Source organism: Macaca thibetana, chromosome 19, assembly GCF_024542745.1.
Source record: "Macaca thibetana thibetana isolate TM-01 chromosome 19, ASM2454274v1, whole genome shotgun sequence".
In the NCBI taxonomy this organism is placed as follows: Eukaryota; Metazoa; Chordata; class Mammalia; order Primates; family Cercopithecidae; genus Macaca; species Macaca thibetana.
In genome coordinates, this window is record NC_065596.1 from 12,388,486 (window position 1) to 12,414,984 (window position 26,499).

General features: G+C 45.4%; 3 protein-coding genes across 4 annotated transcripts in view; all 3 read left to right on the forward strand.

Moving 5' to 3' along the window:
• Window positions 1-21,346, forward strand: part of LOC126942481 (zinc finger protein 44) — a 414,080-nt gene extending 392,734 nt beyond the window's left edge. The window contains exon 8 of the mRNA XM_050770086.1: window positions 21,292-21,346. Within this exon, the coding sequence (XP_050626043.1) occupies window positions 21,292-21,293 (2 nt within the window). The 3' untranslated portion in view covers window positions 21,294-21,346. The remainder of the gene's footprint in view (window positions 1-21,291) is intronic.
• ZNF823 (zinc finger protein 823) overlaps window positions 1-26,499 on the forward strand; it is a 445,525-nt gene that overhangs the window by 206,214 nt on the left and 212,812 nt on the right. The window lies entirely within an intron of this gene.
• On the forward strand, window positions 5,919-24,941 carry ZNF433 (zinc finger protein 433). 2 transcript variants are annotated; one of them, XM_050770228.1, is made up of 5 exons: window positions 5,919-6,087; window positions 7,092-7,148; window positions 21,292-21,418; window positions 21,625-21,685; window positions 23,000-24,941. In XM_050770228.1, exons 1-5 carry the CDS (start codon window positions 6,085-6,087, stop codon window positions 24,837-24,839), a joined length of 2,088 nt encoding a protein of 695 aa, XP_050626185.1. In that variant the 5' UTR covers window positions 5,919-6,084; the 3' UTR covers window positions 24,840-24,941. The 2 variants fall into 2 exon arrangements, with proteins under 2 accessions (XP_050626185.1, XP_050626183.1); XM_050770226.1 differs by lacking the exons at window positions 5,919-6,087; window positions 7,092-7,148 and having other exon boundaries at window positions 20,234-21,418.

Consider the following 26,499-nt stretch of genomic DNA (forward strand, 5'->3'; position numbering starts at 1 on the left):
CCTAATTTCTTAATTTTTCTTGTAGAGACCTGGTCTCCCTGTGTTGCCCACGGTACTCTGGAACTCCTGGGTTCAAACAGTCCTGCCTTGGCCTCCCAGAGTGCTGAAATTACAGGCATGAGCCACCATAACTGCTATCTAGTTTTCATGGGAAAACAAATATTTCTGAAATTTTAACTTTTTTGGCTATTGTGTTAGGCTATTATTGTTTTCTTGTTTAATAAATTGCATATTTATTCCTGGGACTAGTTTGGTATGTGGAATTTATTTCTTCTTTTTGAGACAGAGTCTCGCTCTTATCGCCCAGGTTGGAGTGCAGTGGCGTGATCTTGACTCACTGCAACATCCACCTCCTGGGTTCAAGCAATTCTGCCTCAGCCTTCTGAGTAGCTGGGACTACAGGCGTGTGCCACCATGCCTGGCTGAATTTTATACTTTTATTTTTATTTTTTTGAGATGGAGTCTTGCTCTGTCACCAGGCTGGAGTGCAGTGGCGTGATCTCGGCTCACTGCAACCTTCACCTCCCTGGTTCAAGGGATTCTCTTGCCTCAGCTTCCTGAGTAGCTGGGACTATGGGCACGCACCACCACGCCTGGCTAATTTTTGTATTTTTAGTAGAGATGGCATTTTACCATGTTGGCTGGGATGGTCGTGATCTGTTGACCTTGTGATCTACCTGCCTTGGCCTCCCAAAGTGCTGGTGTTACAGGCATGATCCACCACTCCCAGCCGATTTCTTTTTCGTTTTTTTTTTTGAGACAGAATCTCACTCTGTCACCCAGGCTGGAGTGCAATGGCACAATCTCGTCTCACTGCAACCTCTGCCTCGTGGGTTGAAGCAATTCTCCTGCCTCAGCCTCCCGAGTAGCTGAGATTATAGGCGCCCGCCACCACACCTGGCTGATTTGTTTGTACTTTTAGTAGAGACTGGGTTTCACTATGTTGGCCAGACTGGTCTCAAACTCCTGACCTTGTGACCTACCTGCCTCGGCCTCCCAAAGTGTTGGGATTACAGGCGTGAGCCACACTCCCGGCTAAATTTTTTTTTTTTAAGACGGAATTTTGCTCTTTTGCCCAGGCTGGAGTGAAGTGGTGTGATCTTGGTTCACTGCAACTTCCGCCTCCTGGGTTCAAGCGATTCTCCTGCCTCAGCCTCCTGAGTAGCTAGGATTACAGGTGCCCACCACCACGCCCAGCTAATTTTTGTATATTTAGTAGAGACGAGGTTTCGCCATGTTGGCCAGGTTGGTCTCGAACTCCAGACCTCAGGTGATCACACCTGCCTTGGCTTCCCAAAGTGCTAGGGTTAGAGGAATGAGCCACCGTGCCCTGCCATATTTAGGCGCTATTAATTTTGTAAAACATTCAGGTGTGATGTCATGTGTCTGGTCACTGCTTGTCAGGAAGCTAAGTCAGAAGGATTACTTTAGCGTGGGAGTTTAATGCTGCACTGTTCCCCAGCCTGGACTAGGTAGAAAGATCTTGTCTCTAAAAATAAATAGCTCACGCCTGTAATCCCAGCACTTTGGGAGGCCGAGACGGGTGGATCACAAGGTCAGGAAATCGACACCATCCTGGCTAACACTGTGAAACCCCGTCTCTACTAAAAAAAATACAAAAAATTAGCCGGGCGCGGTGGCGAGCGCCTGTAGTCCCAGCGACTCTGGAGGCTGAGGCAGGAGAATGGCATGAACCCAGAGGGCGGAGCTTGCAGTGAGTGGAGATCGCGCCACTGCACTCCAGCCTGGGCTACAGAGTGAGACTCCGTCTCCAAAAAAAAAAAAAAAAAAGAAAAGAAAAAAGAAAAATAAATAAACGAATAAAATTTTAAAATAATCAAAAAGTAGAAATGAAAGCTGGGCGTGGTTGCTCACACCTGCAATCAATCCCAGCACTGTGTGGGAGGTCAAGGTGGGCAGATCGCTGGAGCCCAGGAGTTTAAGACCAGCCTGGGCAACATAGTGAGAATTTGTGTCTATAAACTAATACAAAAATTAGCCAGTTATGGTGGCATGGGCCTGTGGTCCCAGCTACTCAGGAGGCTGAGGTGAGAGGATTGCTTGAATCCAGGAGGTAGAGGTTGCAGTGAGCTGAGATCACGCTAGTGCACTCCAGTCTGGATGACAGGTGAGACTCCGTCTCCAAAAAAATAAAAAATTAAACAAATAGAAGTGAAAATTAAGCTACTGAAAAGAAAACTTGCTATACAACATAAGTCTCCTTTGCCCCTGCGTGACCTCATTGGCCTAGCTATGTTCCCATTTATATTCAGTTTTCCATAAGGGAAATAACAATTGCTTAGCTACCTTTGGAGGACGAAAAAGTGTCAGTGGAAGTAGCAATGTACCTGGCAGAACATTACCAGAGGGAAGAAGCAGAGTAGGAAGTATTTTTTTTTTTTTTTTTTTGAGACGACGTCTCGCTTTTGTACCCCAGGCTGAAGTGCAGTGGCATGATCTCGGCTCACTGCAACCTCCACCTCCCGGGTTCAAGCGATTCTCCTGCCTCAGTCTCCCAAGTAGCAGGGATTACAGGTGCATACCATCATGCCCAGCTAATTTTTTGTATTTTAAGTAGAGATGGGGTTTCACCATGTTGGCCAGGCTGGTCTTGAACTCCTGACCTCAGATAATCTGCCTGCCTCAGCCTCCCAAAGTGCGGGGATTACAGGCATGAGCCACTGCGCCCAGCCTTTTGTTTTTTGTGTTTTTGTTTTTGTTTTTTTTTAAGATAGAGTCTCACTCTGTCACCCAGGCTGGAGTGCAGTGGTGGGATCTCAGCTCACTGCAGCCTCCACCTCCCAGGTTCAGGTGATTCTCATGCCTTGGCCTCCTGAGTAGGTGGGACTACAGGTGGGCACCACCACACCCGCCTAATTTTTTTTTTTTTTTTTGAGACGGAGTCTCGCTCTGTCGCCCAGGCTGGAGTGCAGTGGCGCGATCTCGGCTCACTGCAAGCTCCGCCTCCCGGGTTCACGCCATTCTCCTGCCTCAGCCTCCCGAGTAGCTGGGACTACAGGCGCCCACAACCGCGCCCGGCTAATTTTTTGTATTTTTAGTAGAGATGGGGTTTCACCGTGGTCTCGATCTCCTGACCTTGTGATCCGCCCGCCTCGGCCTCCCAAAGTGCTGGGATTACAGGCGTGAGCCACCGCACCCGGCCAATTTTTTTTTTTGAGACGGAGTTTTGCTTTTGGAGTGCAATGGCGTAATCTCGGCTCACCGCAACCTCCGCCTCCTAGGTTCAAGTGATTCTCCTGCCTCAGCCTCCCGAGTACCTGGGATTACAGGCATGCGCCAGCATACCCAACTAATTTTGTATTTTTAATAGAGACGGAGTTTCTCCATGTTGGTCAGGCTGGTCTTGAACTCCCAACTTCAGATGATCTGCCCACCTCAGCCTCCCAAAGTGCTGCGATTACAGGCGTGAGCTACTGCGCCCAGCCCACGCCCAGCTAATTTGTGTGATTTTAGTAGAGATAGGGTTTCGCTGTGTTGGCCAGCTTGGTCTTTAACTCCTTACCTTATGTGATCTGCCTTCCTTGGCCTCCTAAAGTGTTGAGATTACAGGCGTGAGCCACTGCACCTGGCCCTCAGAGTGGAAAGTTCTTTAGATCACATTATTGCTGTACTCAGTGTCCATGGCTGAGGACATAATGCTGTCAGTTAAATCAATAGGGAATGGCACTTCCACTTGAGGGAACAATTAGTAAACCTTCAACGACTTGTCCTTTTCCGGTCATTTAGTGTCTGTATGTGAATTCCAACATCATTGCTGCCAGCAGCTAAAATTATGATTCCATATCTGAAGTCACCTTTGCAAAAAGTATAACATAAGTCTACCTTGTCTCAGAGTGACCCCATCAACCTAGCCATGTTTTCATCTTTGCAGTCTTCCATAAGGGAAGTAATTGCTTAGCCACATTTGGAGGAGGAAAAAGTGGCAGTGGAAGTAGTAAGGTGCCTGGCAGGACTTCACTAGAGAGAAGAAGCAGAGTGGGAACATTCTTTAGATCACATATCATTGCTATACTCAGTTTCCATGGCTCAAGAAATAGTGCTTTCAGTTAAATCAAAAGAGTGCCACTTCTACTGATGGAACAGTTAGTAAATCCTCAACCAATTATCCTGTTCCAGTGATTTAGTTGCTGTATATAAATTCCAACATAAATGTTGCCAGGAGCTAAAATTATGACTCTACATCTGAAAACTCCTTTGCAAGAATTATAACAGTGAAAATGATGACAGTGAAAGAGATCAGATCTAAGCAACTCCACGTTTTCTTTAGCCTCCAAGCTACCCCTGTTCATTCCTGGTTATAGGTCTTACTAATATTAGAAGGAGTTTAGTTTAGCTTTAAAGCAAAAGTTGTAACTGCCGCTTCCCAAAAGAAATCATCTCCTTGCTTGGGAACCAGATTGCCTTTGTAAAACTAAGAAATTAGCCACAAGATTAGAAATTATGGTTCAGGAAATATGCGGCCAGAGGACACAAGATTCCCAACCTTGCCACTTGCTCCTGTGGATAATATTGTTGTAAGACCTAAGATTGGTGTTTCAGTATTTCTGAGACCCTTCATTCTGATGGATTAGCTGGCATCACACAGACCAATAAACTGGCTCACCTGCTCCAGTGGCCCCTAGCCAAGAACTGACTCAGTGCAAGAAGACAGCTTAGACTCCCTGTGATACATCCTTTTCACGACCAATCAGCATTCCCTATTTTCCAGCCTCCTGCTCACCAAATTACCTTTAAAACCCCCACTCTCGGCCGGGTGCGATGGCTCACGCCTGTAATCCCAGCACTTCCATAGGCCGAGGCGGGCGGATCATGAGGTCAGGAGTTTGAGACCAGCCTGACCAACATGATGAAACCCTGTCTCTACTAAAATACAAAAATTAGCCGGGCGTGGTGGGGCGCGACTGTAATCCCAGCTACTCAGGAGGCTGAGGCAGGAGAATCGCTTGAACCCAGGAGGCGGAGGTTGCAGTGAACCGAGATTACGCCACTGCTGTCCAGCATGGGCGACAGCGAGACTCCGTCTCAAAAACAAAGCAAAACAAAACCTAGCCTCCCAATTTTTAGGGAGGCAGAATTGAATAAAAATAAAACTCTGGTCTTTCATTTAGCCGACTCTATTGCAATTCCCTTTTTTTCTCCTTCGGAGACAGGGTCTCACTCTGACACCTAGGCTGGTAAAATCACAGCTCACTTTGGCCTCGACCTTTCTGGGCTCAGGCGATCCTGTCATCTCAGCCTTCCAAGTAGCTGGGACTACAAACATGCACCACCATGCCCGACTAATTTTTGTATTTTTTGTAGGGGCGGGGTTTTGCTATGTTACCCAGGCTGGTCTCAAGTTCCTGGGCTGAAGCAATCTGCCCTGCCGGCCTTGCCTTCCCAAAGTGGTGGGGTTACAGGCATGAGCTACTCCCCCGCACAAGCTAAAGTTTCTATTCAACAGTACCCTATGGCGGGGGTTCCCAACCCCCGGTCCATGGCCTGTAAGAACCAGTCCGCACAGCAGAAGGTGAGCGGCTGGCGGGCGAGCCAGCGGGCATTATCGCCAGAGCTATGCTTCCTGTCAGATCAGCAGAGGCATTAGTGCGTCATAGGAGCCCGAACCCTATTCTGAGCTGCGCATGCGAAGGATCTACGTTGGGTTTGCCTTACGAGGATCAAATGCCTGATGATCTGAGGTGGAAGTTTCATCCCGAAACTATCTGCTCCAGTAGAACTGTCTTCCACGAAACCGGTTCTGGTGCTAAAAAGGTTACAGACATCTGCCTTAAAGAATCTATCGCTAGATCCTGTCAAACCGGTTCTCAGAGCCCCGTTACCAAGGGCTTCTACTGTCACTCACGGCTGAGGGGGCGGGGCCCGGCGCCTCGTCCAATCAGGGGCGCTGGGCGGGGCCCTGCCAACTGCCCATCTGGGAGGGCGAAGGCCTTGGTCTCCTCCAGGCGGCGAGCTGAGGTTGGGAACCTGGCTTTCCCTTCCCAGAGGGTTCAGGTGCCTCTGCCATAGCTTCTGTCGCCTGTGCTGTGACCCGCACTGGTCGTGAGAGTCACCTGAAAGCAAGAAATGGTGAGCGTGCGGGCCAGGGTTCCCGAGACGGGGAAGGAGCTGGTTGGAACCGGCCGGAACCGGCTGTGATGGGACCCGGGTCTCCCCGCGGCGACTCCGGGGTCTGGGACCCGAATTCCCTTGGGACAGCTCGGCCCTTGGTCCCTTTGGCCCCACGGTGGGGCTGGGCCGGCAGCCGGGACCCGGGTGTCTCGTCCCGTCCCTGCGCGGCGACTATCACCCAGTTCCCAGAGCCCTCTCTGGGCAGCTGCGCGCCCGCTGCCCCGCGTCTCCCCAGATTGTGCGGGGACCACGCGAGGGTCATGGGGGATCCCGCCTCGGGTGTGGGGTTTGTGTAGGAGGAGGGTGGGCTGTGGGGTCCCCAGTAGCTTTCTCCTCTTAAAAATTAAACTGAAACACTTTAACAATTCAAGAGTTTTGCTTCTCAGAATAGGGTTTTTAAAAAGTATATTAATAATTAAAGAGTTCCTTTGAGATTCCTGAATGATAAACACCCAGTCCTGGCTTGTAATTTGTTAACGGAAAATGCCAAACTGTGTAACATAACTTAAAGAAGTTTATTCAGAGCCAAATAGGAGAGGCCTCGGCTGAGGAAAACACAACCCCAGGAGGCCTGGGGTAAGTGGTCCCGAGGCGGCTCAAGACAGTTTGCTTTTATTCATTTCAGGGAGACAGGAATTGCAGGGAAAATTATGTGTCATTGCCTGGAAGGTGTGAGTTCCTTTGGCAGAAAGGGCGGGACCTGTGGAAGGGGGCTTAGAAGGCGCAGGTGGTTGACAGATTCCGTAGGTGGCCGTTGGTGGAGAGTGTGAAGCTTTGTTTAAAATTTCGAGGAGGTAGGAAGGAATGCTTCAGTGAAGAGGGTCTGGTATCTGTCATGTGATTTCATCTCAGCCAAGACAAAAGACCTGTTTCTTTAGATTTTATGAATTCTAAGATTTGACTTACCTCTTGCCTTGCGTGGCCTTAGGTCTTGTTTGTAATTTGGTATCTTATTGTCACAGAGTCTGCGTTTCCAGTCGGCTGTCTGTTTTAACATGAAGATGGATCAGTGGCTGTGTGTAAGCTCCTAAAGGAAGCGGATATAATGAGGCTTGTCGGAAGGTTAACCTGTAGTCAGGTGTGGGAGGGGTCCAGCTGGCTCTTTCCGGTGTCTGTCAGGTGACTCAATTCCAGAATCACATTAAAGTTCAAGATAATCTGGAGTTCCAACAGCTTAAATTTTTGAATTACCTTTTTTCACAGACCATATAGCAGAAATTTTTTGGTTGTATAATCAGAGGTTACTCGACCAATTGTACCTGGTTAAGCCCATATTTCATTTCCCAATAAATTAGTAACTTCTTATTGTTTTCTCAGGCCACATAGTGTCACATAAGTTAGTAATTTATATGAATAGCATTTGAATTTGATTTCCATGTGCTTGGTTCCGAGATCTTAAGAGTACTATAGGCAGTTAAGTTTAATTACTTCTTATTCAAAATTTTCAACACTCCCCAGTTGACTGGTACTTCTCTGCATTTTCTAAATATATGGGAAGGGAGATCTCAAACCCTCCACCCTGTGACCCTGGCCTACCTCTGGAGAGCTTGCAGTACAATACTAAAATTTCAGTTCCTTTCTAAAATTTCCAGACACCATCTCTCCTTCAATTCGTAATATCAGCTATTTGTTTTTGGTTTTTTTTGTGGTTTTTTTTTGAGATGGAGTCTCGCTCTGTCGCCCAGGCTGGAGTGCAGTAGTGCGATCTCTGCTCACTGCAAGCTCTGCCTCCCGGGTTCACACCATTCTCCTGCCTCAGCCTCCCAGTAGGTGGGACTAAAGGCACCCGCCACCATGCCTGGCTAATTTTTTGTACTTTTAGTAGAGACGAGATTTCACTGTATTAGCCAGGATGCTCTTCATCTCCTGACCCCGTGATCCACCAGCCTTGGCCTCCCAAAGTGCTGGGATTACAGGTGTGAGCCACTGCGCCAGGCCCGTTTTTTTTTTGTTGTTGTTGTTGTTTTTTTTTTTTTTTTTGAGACGGAGTCTCGCTTGGTCGCCCGGGCTGGAGTGCAGTGGCATGATCTCCGCCACTGCAAGCTCCACCTCCCGGGTTCATGCCATTCTCCTGCCTCAGTCTGGTAAATGAAAATGCACTGGCCAGATGCAGTGGCTCAGGCCTATAATCCCAACACTTTGGGAGGTTGAGGTGGGTAGATCACTTGAGGCCAGGAGTTTGAGACCAGCCTGGTCAATATGGTGAAACCTTGGCTTTACTAGAAATACAAAAGAGATTAGCCAGGTGTGGTGGCACACACCTGTAGTCCCAGCTACTCCAGAGGCTGAGGCCCGAGAATTGCTTGGACCTGGGAGGTGGATTCTGCACTGAGCAGAGATCGCACCATTGCACTCCATCCTGGGCAAGTGAGCGAGACTCTGTCTCAAGAGAAAAAAAAAACAAGAAATGCACTTGGGGCACACGGGGGCATAGTGCAGTGTTGTTGGAAAATAGTCATTCAGCACTTCAGTGAGCAGGATGAGCGTAGAGAAATGTCCCATGTGATAAGATGGCCTGTGCTGACACTTGAGTCAAACATCACTGTGTTCTAGTCAGCATTGCCCCTCTGTGGGTTTGTCTTTTTGTAAATAATTGTTCACTTATTGCAGCTTCAGGTTTTTTGTTAATTGTAAATTGCATTTTTCACTAGAGCTTGCAAAATAAGAAAATTTTACACACAGGCCAGAAAGAGGTAGATTTCAGAAAAAAGATGGCTGGATGCAGTGGCTCACGCCTGTAACCCTAGCACTTTGGGAGGCCAAGGCAGGTGGATCACCTGAGGTCAGGAGTTCAAGACCAACCTGGCCAACACGATGAAACCCTGTCTCTACTAAAAATACAAAAGTTAGCTGGGTGTAGTGGCACACGCCTGTAATCCCAGCTACTTGGGAGACTGAGGCACGAGAATCCCTTGAACCTGGGAGGTGGAGGCTGCAGTGAGCTGACATTGTGCCATTGTACTACAGCCTGTGCTATAGAGCAAGTCTCCATCTCAAAAAAAAAAAAAAAAATCTCTATTTAGTCTTGTATTCCATTTCTTAATATGTTTTTTTCTTCTCTACAGGCAGTGTAGTACATTTCTCAGGTGTATCCTTTTGTTGTGGGTGATTTCCAATGGCATTATAGGGACTAGTTTTAGGAATGCTACTGGAGAAAAATAGGGAAAGTTTACTATTATAACTGGAGAAAAATGAAATAATTTCCACAAGAAAATATGGTAGATTGGTGAATTACAAAGAGTACCCAAAATATCAGTTCTGGCCAGGCATGGTGGCTCATGCCTGTAATCCCAACACTTTGGGAGGCTGAGGCATGCAGTTCACCAGGTCAGGAGATTGAGACCATCCTGGCCAACATGGTGAAACCCTGTCTGTGCTAAAAATACAAAAAATTAGTCAGGCATGGTGGCACATGCCCGTAGTCCCTGCTACTTGGGAGGCTGAAGCAGGAGAATCGGTTGAACCTGGAAGGCAGAGGTTGCAGTGAGCCGAGATTGCGCCACTGCACTCCAACCTGGGCGACTGGAAAAAAAATCAGTTATTCTTCTTTGCAGGATGGAGGACTTTTTTTTTTTTTTTTTAAAGGGTCTTGCTGTCACCCAGGCTGGAGTGTACTGGTGTGATCACAGCTCACTGCAGCCTTGACTTCCTGGGCTCAAGCCTAGGAAGGCTCAATCCTACCTGAGCCTTCCGAGTAGCTGGGACCACAGGTGCATGCCACTCTGCCTAGCTAATTATTTTTTGTAGGGATGAGGTCTTCCTATATTGCCCAGATTTCGTGTCTTATTTCCACAAAGGGTCTGTTTTGTCTTTTGATATTACTTTATTTATTTTTTAGACAGAGCCTCACTGTGTTGCCTAGGCTGGAGTGCAGTGGCATGATCTTGGCTCACTGCAACCTCCACCTCCCTGGGTCCAAGTGATTCTTGTGCCTCAGCCTCCCAAGTAGCTGGTGCCTGCCACCACGCCCAGCTAATTTTTGTATTTTTTTTTTAGTTGAGAATGGGTTTGGCCATGCTGGCTAGGCTGATCTTGAATTCCTGACCTCAAGTGATCCGCCCCCCTTGGCATCCCAAAGTGCTGGGATTACAGGTGTGAGCCACTGTGCCTGGCTTGGTATCTATTTTAACATGAATGTTGCTCAGTTGCTGTGTCTTTTTTTTTTTTTTTTTTTTTTTGAGATGGAGTCTCACTCTGAACAAGCTGGAGTGCAGTGGCGCGATCTCGGCTCACTGCAACTTCTGCCTCCTGGGTTCAAGCGAATCTCCTGCCTCAGCCTCCCAAATAGCTGGGACTACAGGTGCGCACCACCACGCCCAGATAATTTTTGTATTTTTAGTAGAGATTGGGTTTCACCATGTTGACCAAGATGGTCTCAATCTCTTGACCTCGTGATCTGCCTGCTTCGGCCTCCCAAAATGCTGGGATTACAGGCGTGAGCCAACCACACCACTGCAACCTCCACCTCCCAGGTTCAAGTGATCCTCCTGCTTCAGCTTCCCAAATAACTGTGACCACACCCAGCTAATTTTTGTATTTTTCATAGAGATGGGGTTTCACCATGTTGCTCAGGCTTGTCTCGAACTCCTGAGCTCAAGTAATCCCCCTGCCTCCACCTCCAAAAGTGCTGGGATTACAGGCATAAGCCAGTATGCCCAGCTCTTTTAGTTATTTCAAAATGTACAATATATTATTTTTTACTATAGTCAATCTGTTGTGCTTGCAAATTCTAGGTCTTATTCATTCTGTGTTTTTGTACCCACGGACCCTCTCCATTGGTCTGTATTTCCATCTCTCTGTTAATATCATGTTCTCTTAGTATAGATCTCAAAACTGTGATGTATTCTGGGGATAGTGCCTGTCTATCTTAGTTATCTTGGGGTTTTATATCAAATTCTCATAGACCGGGTGACTTAAAGAATAAAGATTTCGGCCGGGCACGGTGGCTCAAGCCTGTAATCCCAGCACTTTGGGAGGCCGAGACGGGCGGATCACGAGGTCAGGAGATCGAGACCATCCTGGCTAACACGGTGAAACCCCGTCTCTACTAAGAAATACAAAAAACTAGCCGGGCGAGGTGGCGGGCGCCTGTAGTCCCAGCTACTCGGGAGGCTGAGGCCGGAGAATGGCGTGAACCCGGGAGGCGGAGCTTGCAGTGAGCTGAGATCCGGCCACTGCACTCCAGCCTGGGCGACAGAGCATGACTCCGTCTCAAAAAAAAAAAAAAAAAAGAATAAAGATTTCTAGGCCGGGTGCGGTGGCTCACACCTGTAATCCCAGCACTTTGGGAGGCTGAGGCGGGCGGATTACGAGGTCAAGAGATCAAGACCATCCTGGCTAACATGGTGAAACCCCGTCTCTACTAAAAATACAAAAAATTGGCTGGGCATGCTGGTGCGCACCTGTAGTCCCAGCTACTCAGGAGGCTGAGGTAGGAGGATCACTTGAACCTGGGAGGCAGAGGTTGCAGTAAGCCGAGATCAAGCCACGTCACTCCATCCTGGTGACAGAGTGAGACTCTGTCTCAAAAAAAAAAAAATAAAATAAACATTTATTTCTGACAGTTCTGGAAGTTGTGAGGTCCATGTTCAGGGTACTGACAGATCTGGTGCCTGGTAAGAGCCTACATCCTGGTTTGCAGACGGCTTTTTTCTTTTTGAGACAGAATCTTGCTCTGTCACCCAGGCTATAGTACGGTGGTATGATCTTGGCTCACTGTAACCTCTGCCTCCCAGGTTCAAGCAATTCTCCTGCCTCAGTCTCCTGAGTAGCTGGGATTACAGGTGCCTGCTACCATGCTCGGCTAATTTTTTGTATTTTTTAATAGAGACAGGGTTTCACCATCTTGGCCAGGCTGGTCTCAAACTCCTGACCTTGTGATCCACCCACCTCAGGCTCCCAAAGTGCTGGGATTACATGCGTGAGCCACTGCCCCGGGTCAGCTTTTTTTTTATTTTTTCACATGACAGAGAGAAAGAGGAAACAGGCTATCCCGTGTCTCATAAGATTACTAATCCCATTCACAAGGGATCTACTCTGATGCTCTAATCTAATTCTAATGACTTCTCAGAGATGCCATCTTAATTCCATCGTATTACAGGTTAGGGTGTCGCTGTATGATTTGGAGTGGGAAAATGTAAACATTTATGTCATAACATCCCTTAGTCATATTTTATACAACATCCTGGCTATTTTTTTTTTTTTCGAGACAGAGTCTTGCTCTGTCACCCAGGCTGGAGTGCAGTGGTGCAATCTCGGCTCACTGCAACCTCTGCCTCTTGGGTTCAAGTGATTCTCCCTGCCTCAGCCTCGTGAGTAGCTGGGACTACAGGTACATGCTACCATGCACAGCTAATTTTTGTATTTTTAGTAGAGAGGGGTTTCACCATGTTGGCCAGTCTGGTCTTGAACTCTTGACCTCAGGTGATCTGCCCACCTCCGCCTCCCAAAGTGCTGGGATTACAGGTGTGAGCTACTGCACCCCGCTTATCCTGCCTATTCTTAGTCATTGTCTTCTATTTCAGTGTTTAGAAGTAGTTTTTCTTAATTTCAACGAAGAAACAAACCTGCTTGTGCATTTCATGGAATATAATAAAATGCTAGATGTATTTCAGAGAGATTACATCACAGTGATAATCAGTGTGTGTTTAAGGACATATAACATCTTTATATTTATTATATTTTTCCATTGATATCTTTCCATGGGTCCTTTTTGCATAATAATCATTTTATATCCTTTCTGAGGCTTTTGGGACTTCAAGAAAAGTAGTTGCTTTTGGATGCTGAGGTGGGAGAATGGCTTCAGCCCAGGAGTTTGAGACCAGCCTGGGCAACATAAAGAGACCCCGTCTCGACAAAAATTAAGAAATTCACCATGTGTGGTGGCAGGAGCCTGTATTATCATCTACTCAGGAAGGGAGAGATAGCTTGAGCCTGGGAAGTCAAGGCTAGAGTGAGCTGTCATCATGCCCCTGCACCATAGCGTGGGTGACAGAGCAAGAACCTGTCCTTAAACAAAACAAAGATAATAAAAACATTTTTAAAAAGAAAATTAATTGTAATACAACTTTGTTTTAATAGGCTATGTTGGCCGGGCGCGGTGGCTCAAGCCTGTAATCCCAGCACTTTGGGAGGCCGAGACGGGCGGATCACGAGGTCGGGAGATCGAGACCATCCTGGCTAACATGGTGAAACCCCGTCTCTACTAAAAAATACAAAAAAAAAAAAAAAACTAGCCGGGCGAGGTGGCCGGCGCCTGTAGTCCCAGCTACTGGGGAGGCTGAGGCAGGAGAATGGCGTAAACCCGGGAGGCGGAGCTTGCAGTGAGCTGAGATCCGGCCACTGCACTCCAGCCTGGGCGGCAGAGCGAGACTCCGTCTCAAAAAAAAAAAAAATTAATAGGCTATGTTGTCTTTTTAAAAATTATATTCAACAGGTTGTTGCTGGTATTTCCATGTGCACTGATAGTTATTTCTGCATAGAGTTTCCACTCTAGAAACTAAAAATATTACATATGGTCAAAACACATAAAACAATTTCACAGTGATCCAAAATATTGATGGAGCCAGTATTGTGAATGATAATTATTGTTTTCTTATGATAGTTTCACAACCATGGTATGCATCCCTATCGGTATATTTTATTTTTACATTTTTTTATGCAGTTGATATCAGATATGTGATATTTTATACCATATTTTATTTTTACTTAGTAATGAACCTTCCATGGAATGGTAGTTCACTTTCTTGATTTATGGATTTTGCTTTTTACAGCAGTAGTCATTTGACCATAACATTGAGCAGATAATCTACACGGGTCCCACTTTTTTTTTTCTTAGGTCATAGTTCTTCTATGGTACTTCAGTCCCAGGTACTGGGGAGGCTGTGGTGGGAGGATCACTTGAGCCCAGGTGGTTGAAGCCACAGTGAAATATGATCATGCCACTGCACTCCAGACTGACAGAGTGAGACCCTGTCTCAAAAAACAAAATTGAGCCGGGCGCGGGGGCTCACGCCTGTAATCCCAGCACTTTGGGAGGCCGAGGCGGGCGGATCACAAGGTCAGGAGATCGAGACCACGGTGAAACCCTGTCTCTACTAAAAATACAAAAAATTAGTCGGGCGCGGTGGCGGGCGCCTGTAGTCCCAGCTACTCAGGAGGCTGAGGCAGGAGAATGGCGTGAACCCGGGAGGCGGAGCTTGCAGTGAGCCGAGATCGCGCCACTGCACTCCAGCCTGGGCGACAGAGCGAGACTCCGTCTCAAAAAAAAAAAAAAAAAACAAAATTGAAAAAAATAAAAAAAGATAAAAGAGTATATGGTCATGCCACTCTGAATGCACCTGGTCTTAGCAGCTAAGCAGGTTCAGGCCAGGTTAGTACATGGTTTGTAGAATTCCTGGGAATACTCGTTGCTATAGGCTTAAAAAAAAAGAAATTGCAAGGAGAATTCACCAAATGGAAGAAAGACATGCAAATTCTATACATGGTCCTGACATGTATCTATATCAGCTGAAGCCTAAGTACTGAGACCAGCTTGGTCATGGAGACCCTAACCCAATGGCGCTACAGGAATTCAAGACACACACAGAGAAATATAGAGTGTGGAGTGGGAAATCAGAGGGCTGACAGCCTTCAGAGCTGAGAGCCACAGAGATTTACCCACATATTTACTGACAGCAAGCCAGTGACAAGCATTGTGTCTGTAGATTATAGATTAACTAAAATTATTCCTTACAGGAAACAAAGGGATGGGCTCTGGCTAGTTATCTCCAGCAGGAACATGTCCTTAAGACACAGATCGCTCATGCTATTTGTGGTTTAGAAACACCTTTAAGTGGTTTTCCACCCTGGATGGGCCAGGTGTTCCTTGCCCTCATTCTGGTAAACCAACAACTTTCAGCGTGGGCATCACAGCCATCATGAACATGTCACAGTTCAACCCATAGGTTGTATAACTGAATTAATAGCTCTTAAGTCAGTTAACATTCTCCATTTACATGATTTTCTCTTAATTACGAAACTGGAGGATTCCAAGGGGAAAATGTTGGAGCTCTGTGTCCTTTTTCTAGGTCCTCTAAAGTCTCCGGTTTCTCTTTACTTAGTGGCCACTGTTCTATCCAAATTGGCTTATCTGTTAACCATTTTAAAAGTATAGGTTCTGGAGGCTTAACAGTGGCCACCATCAGAAATGATATCCTAAACCTTTGCGGGAACTTTGTCTTTCCCTTGAAGCAGTTCCTTCAAACTTTGCAAATTTTTTCCTAGTCTCATACCAGGGACATACCCCATTTCATGCATCATATGTTGACTTTGAGGGCTGTATAATTGCTCTGGAATTAGAACTTGTGCTCCCCATTGTTGTAATAAATCTCTCCCCCATAAATTTATAGGTACAGAAGTTACAGTTGGTCGAATAGTCCCAGGTTGTCCATCGGGCCCTTCACAATGCAAAATATTACTACTTTGATATACTTCAGGGGCTTTACCAACTCCACCTATGTTAAATTGAGCAGGTTGAATTGCCCATGTGGACGGCCAGTGGTGCAGAGAAATGATTGAAATGTCCACTCCTGTATCTACCAAACCTTTAAATTTATTTCCCTGAATAGTTATTTCACAGGTAGGACATATATCAGTAATTTGATTCACCCAGTTAGCTACTTGGCCTTTTTTATTTGTGGTTCCAAATACTCCTGTTCATTTAATTTCACTTTTCCCCATTTCCACATACGGCACAATCAGGAGTTATGCTTTCATGGTTCTGCTTTCCAGGGAACAGAAGTAGATAAAACAATTTGAATTTCCCATTGTAATCTGAATCAGTGACTCCTGTATGTACTTGCACTCCTTTTAAATTTAAACTAGATCTGCCTAGAAGTAATCAGATTGTCCCCACTGGCAAGGTCCACAGACCCCTGTTGGAACTTTTTGTAGGGGTTCCCCAGGCAGAAGACTCACAGCTTTTGGGCAGCATAAATCTACTTGGCACTCCTGGCTGTGGTGGGGGACAGACATTGTATAGGGGTGAGGGAATGGCCTCAGCTGGAAATGCCTCGTTTTGGAACGGGCCCCTCATGGCGTTTCCCAGATTTAAAAGGAAAAGGCTCAAATGTAGCTATATTTCCCGTTGATCTGGGGGGTATATCCTAACAGAGAACTGCCAAGCCTCTATATCACCCTTTCATCTAGCTTGCTGAATTCCTGCCTGAATAGAACTGAGAACCGTTACTAGAGGTGCTGCTCGAACAGTCATTGAGGAAACTACTTTTCACCCAGTGTCCTCCAGAAAAGAAAGATCTGGCAGGTCAGGCCACTCTTTTTCTTCAAAATAAGGAGGGGGTGCAGAAGGGTAGGGATGAACACTTCCTCCTTTGCTGCTTTAGCTTTAGCTGGCAAACAAACCTGCTCTGTCATCTCTTCTGTTACTTCCTTATACTCTCCTTCCTCCTCCTCATCAGTGTGAAAAGGTTCCAAGTTGCAAGGAACCAGAGCTCACACTTGTTCCATTGTTACCCTGATGCTTCCGAGTTCCCCTTACTCACCATGGGCATTGCTTAAGAGTACTTGTGTATCCTCCAGCTTAGTTCCACATTCTCCAACCATTACTCCTGTGACCCTTCCACCTGAGTTCGAGCCCCACATATGCACACCACTTGCCAAGACCAGCTGGGTCATGGAGACCTTAACCCAGCAGCACTAGAGGAATTAAAGACACACACAGAGAAATATAGAGTGTGGAGTGGCAAATCAGGGTGCTGACAGCCTTCAGAGCTGACAGCCATGAACAGAGATTTACCCACATATTTATTGACAGCAAGCCAGTGATAAGGATTGTTTCTGTAGATTATAGATTAACTAAAAGTATTCCTTTCGGGAAACAAAGGGATGGGCCAAAACAAAAGGATGGGCTCTGGCTAGTTATCTGCAGCAGGAGCATGTCCTTAAGGCACAGATCGCTTATGCTATTGTTTGTGGTTTAGAAACACCTTTAAGTGGTTTTCTGCCCTGGATGGGCCAGGTGTTCCTTGCCTCATTCTGGTAAACCAACAACCTTCAGCGTGGGCATCACAGCCATCACGAACTTGTCACAGTGCTGCAGAGATTTTGTTTATGGCCAGTTTTGGGGCCAGTTTATGGCCAGATTTGGGGGCCTGTTCCCAACACCTAAGTCTCTATCACAGCGTGATGGCTGAATTGGCAGCCAGTACCGCCAGGCATCCTGCATCATCACTGCAGGAGATAAGTTCCACCCTAGTACCCTGTCTGGGAAATAGTGCACCCACAGTCCCCTATCTTACTAAGTTTATGGGGTAACAACAGGGAGTGGTTTTTAGGAAATAAATCTGATCTGGTGTTTTGGTTTTGTGAGTGGGAGGTATTCTCAGCTGTCTCCCCACAGGGAGAGAGCCTATTATCCCCTATGCATTCTAGACTTCTGAAGCAGAGTCTCCAGTCTAAATCCCTATCCCTTGTTAAGAGAGATTGTATTGAAAATGTGTTTAAAATATCAAGGAAGGCTTTATTCAGCACAATTGTAATATGTGTCATGAGAACTACAATATGTAGTGAGATTACAGTTCTGTATATTACATTACATTTCTCATGACACGTAATAGGCTGTCTCCACGTTTAATCTCCTTCCTATATTATAGGGCAAGGTGAGGAAAAGGATGGAACTTGGTGAGGTGTCAACAGTTAGGGAAGAGAAAGTTGATGAATTATCATGAGTGGGGGAAATTGAACTTGATTGGAAATACCAAGTTTTGGTGGGGGGGGATTCTCTGTGAACTGCCTTAAAAGGGTTTTTGCTGTAACTGGGCTCTGCAGAAGGCGGCCAAAACCTAGACAAGAAGAGGGCTGTGAGCTCAAGTTTGGTCAAAGAAGGAGTCCTGGTTAGGTGCAGTGGCTCATAGCTGTAATCCCAGCACTTTGGGAGGCCGAGGTGAGTGAATCACAAGGTCAGGAGTTTGAGACCAGCTTGGCCAATGTGGTGAAACCCCATCTCTACTAAAAACAAAAAAATTAGCCAGGTGTAGTGGTGGGCGCGTGTAATCCCAGCTACTTGGGAAGCTGAGGCAGGAGAATCAGTTGAACCCGGGAGGCAGAGGTTGCAGTGAGCCGAGATTGCGCCACTGCTCTCTAGCCTGGGCGGCAGAGTGAGACTACTCTGTCTCAAAAACAAAACAAAACAAAAAAACAGGAGTCCTTAAGACCCCTGTAGCTTAGCGCTGTTTTTTTGTTTGTTTGTTTGTTTTTGTTTCTGTTTTGCTTCTTTTGAGACTCCGCTCTGTCACCCAGGCTGGAGTGCAATGGTGTGATCTCGGCTCACAGCAACCTCCGCCTCCCCAGTCCAGGCGATTCTCCTTCCTCAGCCTCCCCAGTAGCTGGTATTACAGGTACCCGTCACTACACCCAGCTCATTTTTGCCTTTCTAGTAGAGACAGGGTTTCACCATGTTGGGCTGGTCTTGAACTCCTGACCTCAGGTGATCCACCCACCTCTGCCTCCCAAAGTGCTGGGATTACAGGCGTGAGCCACCACGCTCAGCCAGCTCTTCTTAGGAATGACAATAAATCCCTAAATTTCTGGTTTTCTCGCTACATTCCGAAACACTCAATCCTCTCTCGAAACGACGTCTTCAGTTATGTGTTTCTCATGATACATTTGAAACAGCTGCAGTATTTAAATTGTTTATTATTTTTTACTTTAATAAATGGCTATATTTAAAATGCTATTATTTTATGAATACTTTTCATGAGAGAAAGTGCTCAATAGCCACCGGAAACTACACTGTGTAAAGTAATTATGCCTGTTGACTCCTGATGTTGAGCACCACTTCATATACTTATTGGTCATTTCTATGTATTGGAGAAATGTAATTCAAATACTTTTGCCTTTTTTAAAAATTTTTTTTGAGACAGAGTCTTGCTCTGTTGCCCTGGCTGGAGTGCAGTGGCATAATCTCGGATTACTGCAGCCTCTGCTGCCCAGGTTTGAGCAATTCTCCTGCCTCAGCCTCTTGAGTAGCTGGGATTACAGGAATGTGCCATCATGCCCAGCTAATTTTTGTATTTTTAGTAGAGATGGGGTTTCACCATTTTGGCCAGGCTGGTCTTGAACCCCTGACCTCAAGTGATCCACCCACTTTGGACTCCCAAAGTGCTAAGATTACAGATGTGAGCCACCATACCTGGCCTATGCCCATCTTTTAATCAATATCAATTAGTTTTTTTACTTGGTATTGGGATTTATTATTTTTAATTATTGTAAAATAATAAACTTCAATTTTACCACCTTAAGCAGTTTTATATAGTTGCAAAACACTACATAACTAATCTAAGGTGAATTATACTGTAATTTTCTTTTTGTGATTAACTTTTTGCAATTACCATAGAATCCTCAATTTTTTGTGATTGTTGTAGCATGAGACAGGATGTTATAAGATTAACATTTCAATGTATACATACGCCTAGCATATTTTCATTATGCATGCAGCCATCAATGGACATGTGGATTGATCCAGCTCTTTGATTTTGTGAAGAGTGGTTTTCAAATATGTCTTCAAGGCTCAGTTTTCAATTTTTTCAAATTTAATATAACTAGACCCAAAAGTGGGATGCTAGAAAATACAGTAATTTTATTTTATTCCTTTAGGCACTACTGTACTGTTTCCATAGAAGCTGAGCCATTTATTATCCTTTAAACAAAGCACAAGGAGTCCCGTTTCCCTCTGTTGATGGTGTCATCTCATACACAAAAGTGGTTTTTTTGAGATGGAGTCTTGCTGTTGCAGTGGCACGATTTCAGCTCACTGCAACCTCCAACTCCTGGGTTCAAGTGATTCTCCTGCCCAGCCTCTCAAGTAGTGGAATTACAGATGCACACCACCACACCCAGCTAGTTTTTGTATTTTTAGTAGAGATGGTGTTTCACCATGTTGGCCAGGCTGGTCACCAACTCCTGATCTCAGGTGATCCTCCTGCCCCAGCCCTCCAAAGTGGTGGGATTACAGGCGTGAGCCCACCACGCCTGGCCGCAAAAGTTTTTAAGTTTGATAAATACTTGCTTTTTTGTTGAGACTTGGTGCCTGGGAATTTTTTTTTTTTTTTTTTTGTGAGACGGAGTCTTGCTCTGTCACCCAGGCTGGAGTGCAGTGGCCGGATCTCAGCTCACTGCAAGCTCCTCCTTCGGGTTCACGCCATTCTCCTGCCTCAGCCTCCCAAGTAGCTGGGACTACAGGTGCCCGCCACCTCGCCCAGCTAGTTTTTTGTATTTTTTAGTAGAAACGGGGTTTCACCATGTTAGCCAGGATGGTCTCAATCTCCTGACCTTGTGATCCGCCCGTCTCGGCCTCCCAAAGTGCTGGGATTACAAGCTTGAGCCACCGTGCCCGGCCATTTTTTTTTTTTTAATTTAAGATGGAGTCTTGCTCTGTCACCCAGGCTGGAGCGCGGTGTTGTGATCTTGGCTCACTGCAGTGTCTGCCTCTTGGGTTCCAGCGATTCTCCTGCCTCAGCCTCCTGGGTAGGTGGGATTACAAACATGCGCCACTACACCTGGCTAATTTTTTTTTTTTTTTTTTTTGAGACCAAGTCTCACTCTGTTGCCCAGGCTGGAATGCAGTGGCATGAGCTCATGAGTTTTTGTTTTAGTTATCTATGATTCATCATTTAGATTGATAAGACCCCTTGTAAAATCCAGTTTTTTGGTTTTTGTTTCTGCTGCAGGAATCAGAACAAAACTCACTTTCTAGATAACATCAAAGGTTAAACTTTGTGCATGGGCATTTTTTTCAAGGATATGCAGCCTCAGGACTGTTAATGTTAACTTTTTCTGCACAGGAATTTGGAGGACTTTGTTATGGCCGGTGCTATACTCCCACTTTACAAACAAACATTGGGGCAGCCCAGGCAGCACACCTTTCTGGATTTACCAAAAATACACATTTTCCTATTCTACTGTTGTGCTTTACCACATGGTTCAGTTGTAGCCTCAGAATTACTTTATAGAAGAAACTGAGTGTAGACAGAGAGTATGAGGTCTGATGGTCATGGAATAATTGTTTTGAGTCCACAGCATCATGGGAACTTCTTGGGAATAGAGTATAGGCTCCCAGTGCTGTTAGTCTTACCCATCCTCCTCTATACATGTGAGATGTTTCAGGATTCAGTGGCCTTTGAGGATGTGGCTGTGACCTTCACCCAAGAGGAATGGGCTTTGCTGGATCCTTCCCAGAAAACTCTCTATAGAGATGTGATGCAAGAAACCTTCAGGAACCTGGCCTCTGTAGGTAAGGGTGACAATATTACTTCCCTCAGTAAATGAGAGAACAAGTATTTTTAGTTCATGTATGCTGCTGAGTGATTTACAGTGTGGATAGGGAATATTTGACAAATAAAGGAAGCATGCTTGCAGTGTACCATGAACATAGAATCAAGTAATTTTTAAAATAATTTTATACTAATTCAAGATTATTTTCCTTGTTCTGTGTTGTAGGGAAAAAATGGAAAGCCCAGAACATATATGTAGAGTATGAAAATCTAAAGAGAAACCTAAGGTAACTTGCACCAGTAACAAGACAAAGAAGTGTCTCTTTAGAAAATCTTAGAATGGGAGAAAATGTTTAAAAAAAAAAAGGAAACAAAATAAGCACAATTTCAACCTATCGATTCTTAGAAAATTTTCTCTGAACACATATTGAAGGGTGATGTAGGCTTGACACAATGGCTCAGGCCTATATTTCAGCCCTTTGGGAGGTTCAGGCTGGAGGATCACTTGAGCCCAGGAGTTTGAGGCCATACTAAGCCACAATGGCATCACTGCACCCCTGCCTGGGCAAGAGTGTGAGACCCTGACTCAAAAACAAATTTAAAAAGAGAGATATTTAGTATTTGTAAAATAGTTTACTTTAAAATAGTATTCAGAGAGGCCGGGTGCGGTGGCTTACGCCTGTAATCCCAGCACTTTGGAAGGCCGAGGAGGGCGGATCACTTGAGGTCAGGAGTTCAAAAGCAGCCTGGCCAACATAGTGAAACCCTGTCTCTACTAAAAATATAAAAATTAGCTGGGCATCATGGTGGACACCTGTTATTTCAGCTACCTGGGAGGCTGAGGCAGGAGAATTGCTTGAACCCAGGAGGGCGAGGTTGCAGTGAGCCAAGTTTGCCCCACTGCATTCCAGCCTGGATGAGAGAGTGAGTCTCCATCTCAAAGAAGAAAAAAGAAAGAAAGAAAACAAAAGGAAACAGTATTCAGAAGCCTTCTATCATCTTTTTTGATAATAGATATAGCTGGGCCATCTTGTAGAGCCTGTGGTCCATTCAAATTCAGACAGGGCAGAAATCCTACAGTTTGCAGGATGATGTTAAAAATGGAAGTGCAGGCCAGGCACGGTGGCTCACGCCTGTAATCCAAGCATTTTGGGAAACCAAAGCAGGTGGATCACCTGAGGTCAGGAGTTTGAGACCAGTCTGGCCAACATGGTGAAACCCTGTCTCTACTAAAAATACAAAAATTAATGTAATCTCAGCACTCTGGGAGGCTGAGGCGGGTGGATTACCTGAGCTCAGGAGTTTAAGACCATGCTGGGCAACATGGTGAAACCCTGTCTCTACTAAAATACAAAAAATTAGCTGGGTGTGGTGTCATACGCCTGTAGTCCCAGCTACTTAGGAGGCTGAGGCAGAAAAAGTGCTTGAACTCAGGAGGTGGAAGTTGCAGTGAGCCAAGATCACACCACTACACTCCAGCCTGGGCAAAAGAGTGAGACTCCATCTCAAAAAAAAAGAAAAAATGTAAGTGCAATACTTGTGAATGAATATAAAATCACTGATAAGCAGACCCATTACAATGTACTTCTCATTGTTCACAGAACTTTTGTGGGAGAGAGACTCTTTGAAAGTAAAGAAGGTCATCAGCATGGAGAAATTTTGACCCTGGTTCCAGATGCCATGCTGAAGAAGAAAACAACTACTGGAGTCAAATCGTGCAGAAGCAGTGTGTGTGGAAAAGCAGGCAGTGCTCATTCATCTCTTAATAGGCCCATCAGAGATGACACTGGACACAAGGCATATGAGTATCAAGAATATGGACAGAAACCATACAAATGTAAATACTGTAAAAAACCTTTCAACTGTCTCTCCTCTGTTCAGACACATGAAAGGGCTCATAGTGGAAGGAAACTCTATGTTTGTGAGGAATGCAGAAAAACATTTATTTCCCATTCAAGCCTTCAAAGACACATGATGATGCACAGTGGAGATGGGCCTTATAAGTGTAAATTTTGTGGGAAAGCTTTGATGTTTCTCAGTTTGTATCTTATCCACAAACGGACTCACACTGGAGAGAAACCATATGAATGTAAACAGTGTGGGAAAGCTTTTAGTCATTCTAGTAGCCTTCGAATACATGAAAGAACTCACACCGGGGAAAAGCCTTATGAATGCAATGAATGTGGTAAAGCATTCCACAGTTCCACATGCCTCCATGCACATAAAATAACTCACACTGGGGAGAAGCCATATGAATGTAAACAGTGTGGGAAAGCCTTCAGCTCTTTCCATTCCTTTCAAATACATGAAAGAACTCACACTGGGGAGAAGCCATATGAATGTAAGGAATGTGGAAAAGCCTTCAAGTGTCCCAGTTCTGTTCGAAGACACGAAAGAACCCACTCTAGGAAAAAACCCTATGAATGTAAACATTGTGGGAAAGTATTATCTTATCTTACCAGCTTTCAGAACCACCTGGGAATGCACACTGGAGAGATATCTCATAAATGTAAGATATGTGGCAAAGCCTTTTATTCTCCCAGTTCACTTCAAACACATGAAAAAACTCACACTGGAGAGAAACCATACAAATGCAACCAATGTGGTAAAGCCTTTAATTCTTCCAGTTCCTTTCGGTATCATGAAAGGACTCACACTGGAGAGAAACCTTATGAGTGTAAGCAATGTGGAAAAGCCTTCAGATCTGCCTCACTCCTTCAAACGCATGGTAGGACTCACACGGGAGAGAAACCCTATGCATGTAAGGAATGTGGAAAACCATTTAGTAATTTCTCTTTCTTTCAAATACATGAAAAGATGCACAGAGAAGAGAAGCCATATGAATGTAAGGGTTATGGAAAAGCATTCGGTTTGCCCAGTTTATTTCATAGACATGAAAGGACTCACACTGGAAGGAAAACCTATGAATGCAAGCAGTGTGGCAGATCCTTCAATTGTTCGAGTTCCTTTCAATATCATGGAAGGACTCACACTGGAGAAAAACCCTATGAATGCAAGCCATGTGGAAAAGCCTTCAGATCTGCCTCACAGCTTCAAATCCACGGAAGGACTCACACTGGAGAGAAACCTTATAAATGTAAGCAGTGTGGGAAAGCCTTTGGATCTGCCTCACACCTTCAAATGCATGGAAGGACTCACACTGGAGAGAAACCCTATGAATGTAAGCAGTGTGGGAAATCTTTTGGATGTGCCTCGCGACTTCAAATGCATGGAAGGACTCACACTGGAGAGAAACCATATAAATGTAAGCAATGTGGGAAAGCTTTTGGATGTCCCTCAAACCTTCGAAGGCATGGAAGGACTCACACTGGAGAGAAACCGTATAAATGTAAGCAATGTGGGAAAGTCTTTAGATGTTCTTCACAACTTCAAGTGCATGGAAGGACTCACTGCATAGACACCCATAACCCCAGGCTTTAGGAGGCTGAGGTGGGAGGACTGCTTAAGCCTAGGAGTTCAAGACCAGCCTGGGCAACATGGTGAGACTCTATTATAAAAATTAGATAAATAAAAAGACTTCCAGTTGGTGATAATGGCAGTTGAGAAATCCATGGCTGGGAGACAATGGCATCTGCTGGGCAGGGCAGATAAGTGACAGAGGGAGAATGGGTGGGCAGGGGGCTACTGGAACAAAATGGTGGTCTGGGTCCCACAGCAGCAATGACTTTCAAGGCCAGGGAGAGGTGGGAAAAGATGAGGGCTCCCAGGATGCAATGCCAGAGACATGGTGATGTCCTTAGGTCCAGGACTGCTGGGGGCAGTGGCACCTGAGGGAGGTAGGTGTGGAAGGGCATCCTTGTGTGGACTGGGGAGGGAACATGAAGGAGCACAGGGTAAAGTTCAAATCATGGTTGAGGCCAGTTCAAGCTGAGGGTAAAAGTGCCTGGGGGAGGGCATGAGAGTCAAGTCAGGTTTGGGCGACAGGGCAGAGAGTTTCTAAGTTGTATGTGTCTGCTGAGGGATCCAGCATGACTGGGTCCAGTCAGGGAGTTAGGGGCATTCAGAGTGAAGGGTTGGATCCTGGACATTTGTGCAGGCCAGGAGGGAAGAGGAAAGTAGTAGCAGGGAGCATAGAGTCCATGGGTATTGGGTGTGTGTCCTGTCAACCTCACTGAGGTTGACATTCTCCTGAGGCAGGAGAATGGCGTGAACCCGGGAGGTGGAGCTTGCAGTGAGCCAAGATCGCACAAGTGCACTCCAGCCTGGGTGACAGAGCAAGACTCCGTCTCAAAAAAAAAAAAAAAGAATTATACAACTAAAAATAAAGGGCCAGATGTGGTGGCTTACACCTGTTATCCAAACACTTTGGGAGGCCAAGGCATTTTTTTTTAGTAGAGACGAGGTTACACCGTGTTAGCCAAGATGGTCTCGATCTCCTGACCTCGTGATCCACCTGCCTTGGCCTCCCAAAGTGCTGGGATTACAGGTGTGAGCCACCGCGCCCAGCCTTAGCTGTTTATTTTAAAGTGTTGGGATTACAGGTGTGAGCCACCATGCCTGGCCAGAAAGTGACATTGTTTACTTGCCACAGGTCAAGAACCCTCTACAGATAACGTGTAGATAAGTTATGAGGCCAGTTTTCCCGAGGGCTCTTATTAGTTCCATAAGTCAACTTTGCTTCTTTAAGGAAAGCATGCCATTCCAGACAAAGCCTTGGTAAAATAACCAGTTTTTCCAGTTGTGTCCTGTTACAACGAAAAATAGATTCTTACTGCACTTATGCAAATAACTATACTGCCATAAGTTGAGAATAATCACAAGGTTTTTTTTTTTTTAAATTCTGGAGAAATCCAGTACAGGTAAAGCAATATGCTCAAAATTTTTTGCTTCCAGGAGTATACTTTATTCAATTGCTAAATGTTCTAAATAGCTCAAAAGAAAAGGTTTTCTTGACACTAAAAAAAAAAAAAAGAATTTGCAATATTTAACACATCAGCTCTTTTTGACAGTCCTGGAAGTTTATGTTTTTTTCCCCTCTATTCCAATAGCACAATTTCTAAAGTTATTAAATACCTGCATTCAATAGTACATGTCAGAATCCTATATCTGATTATAAACTGCTTTTTGGAAAGGATCAAAA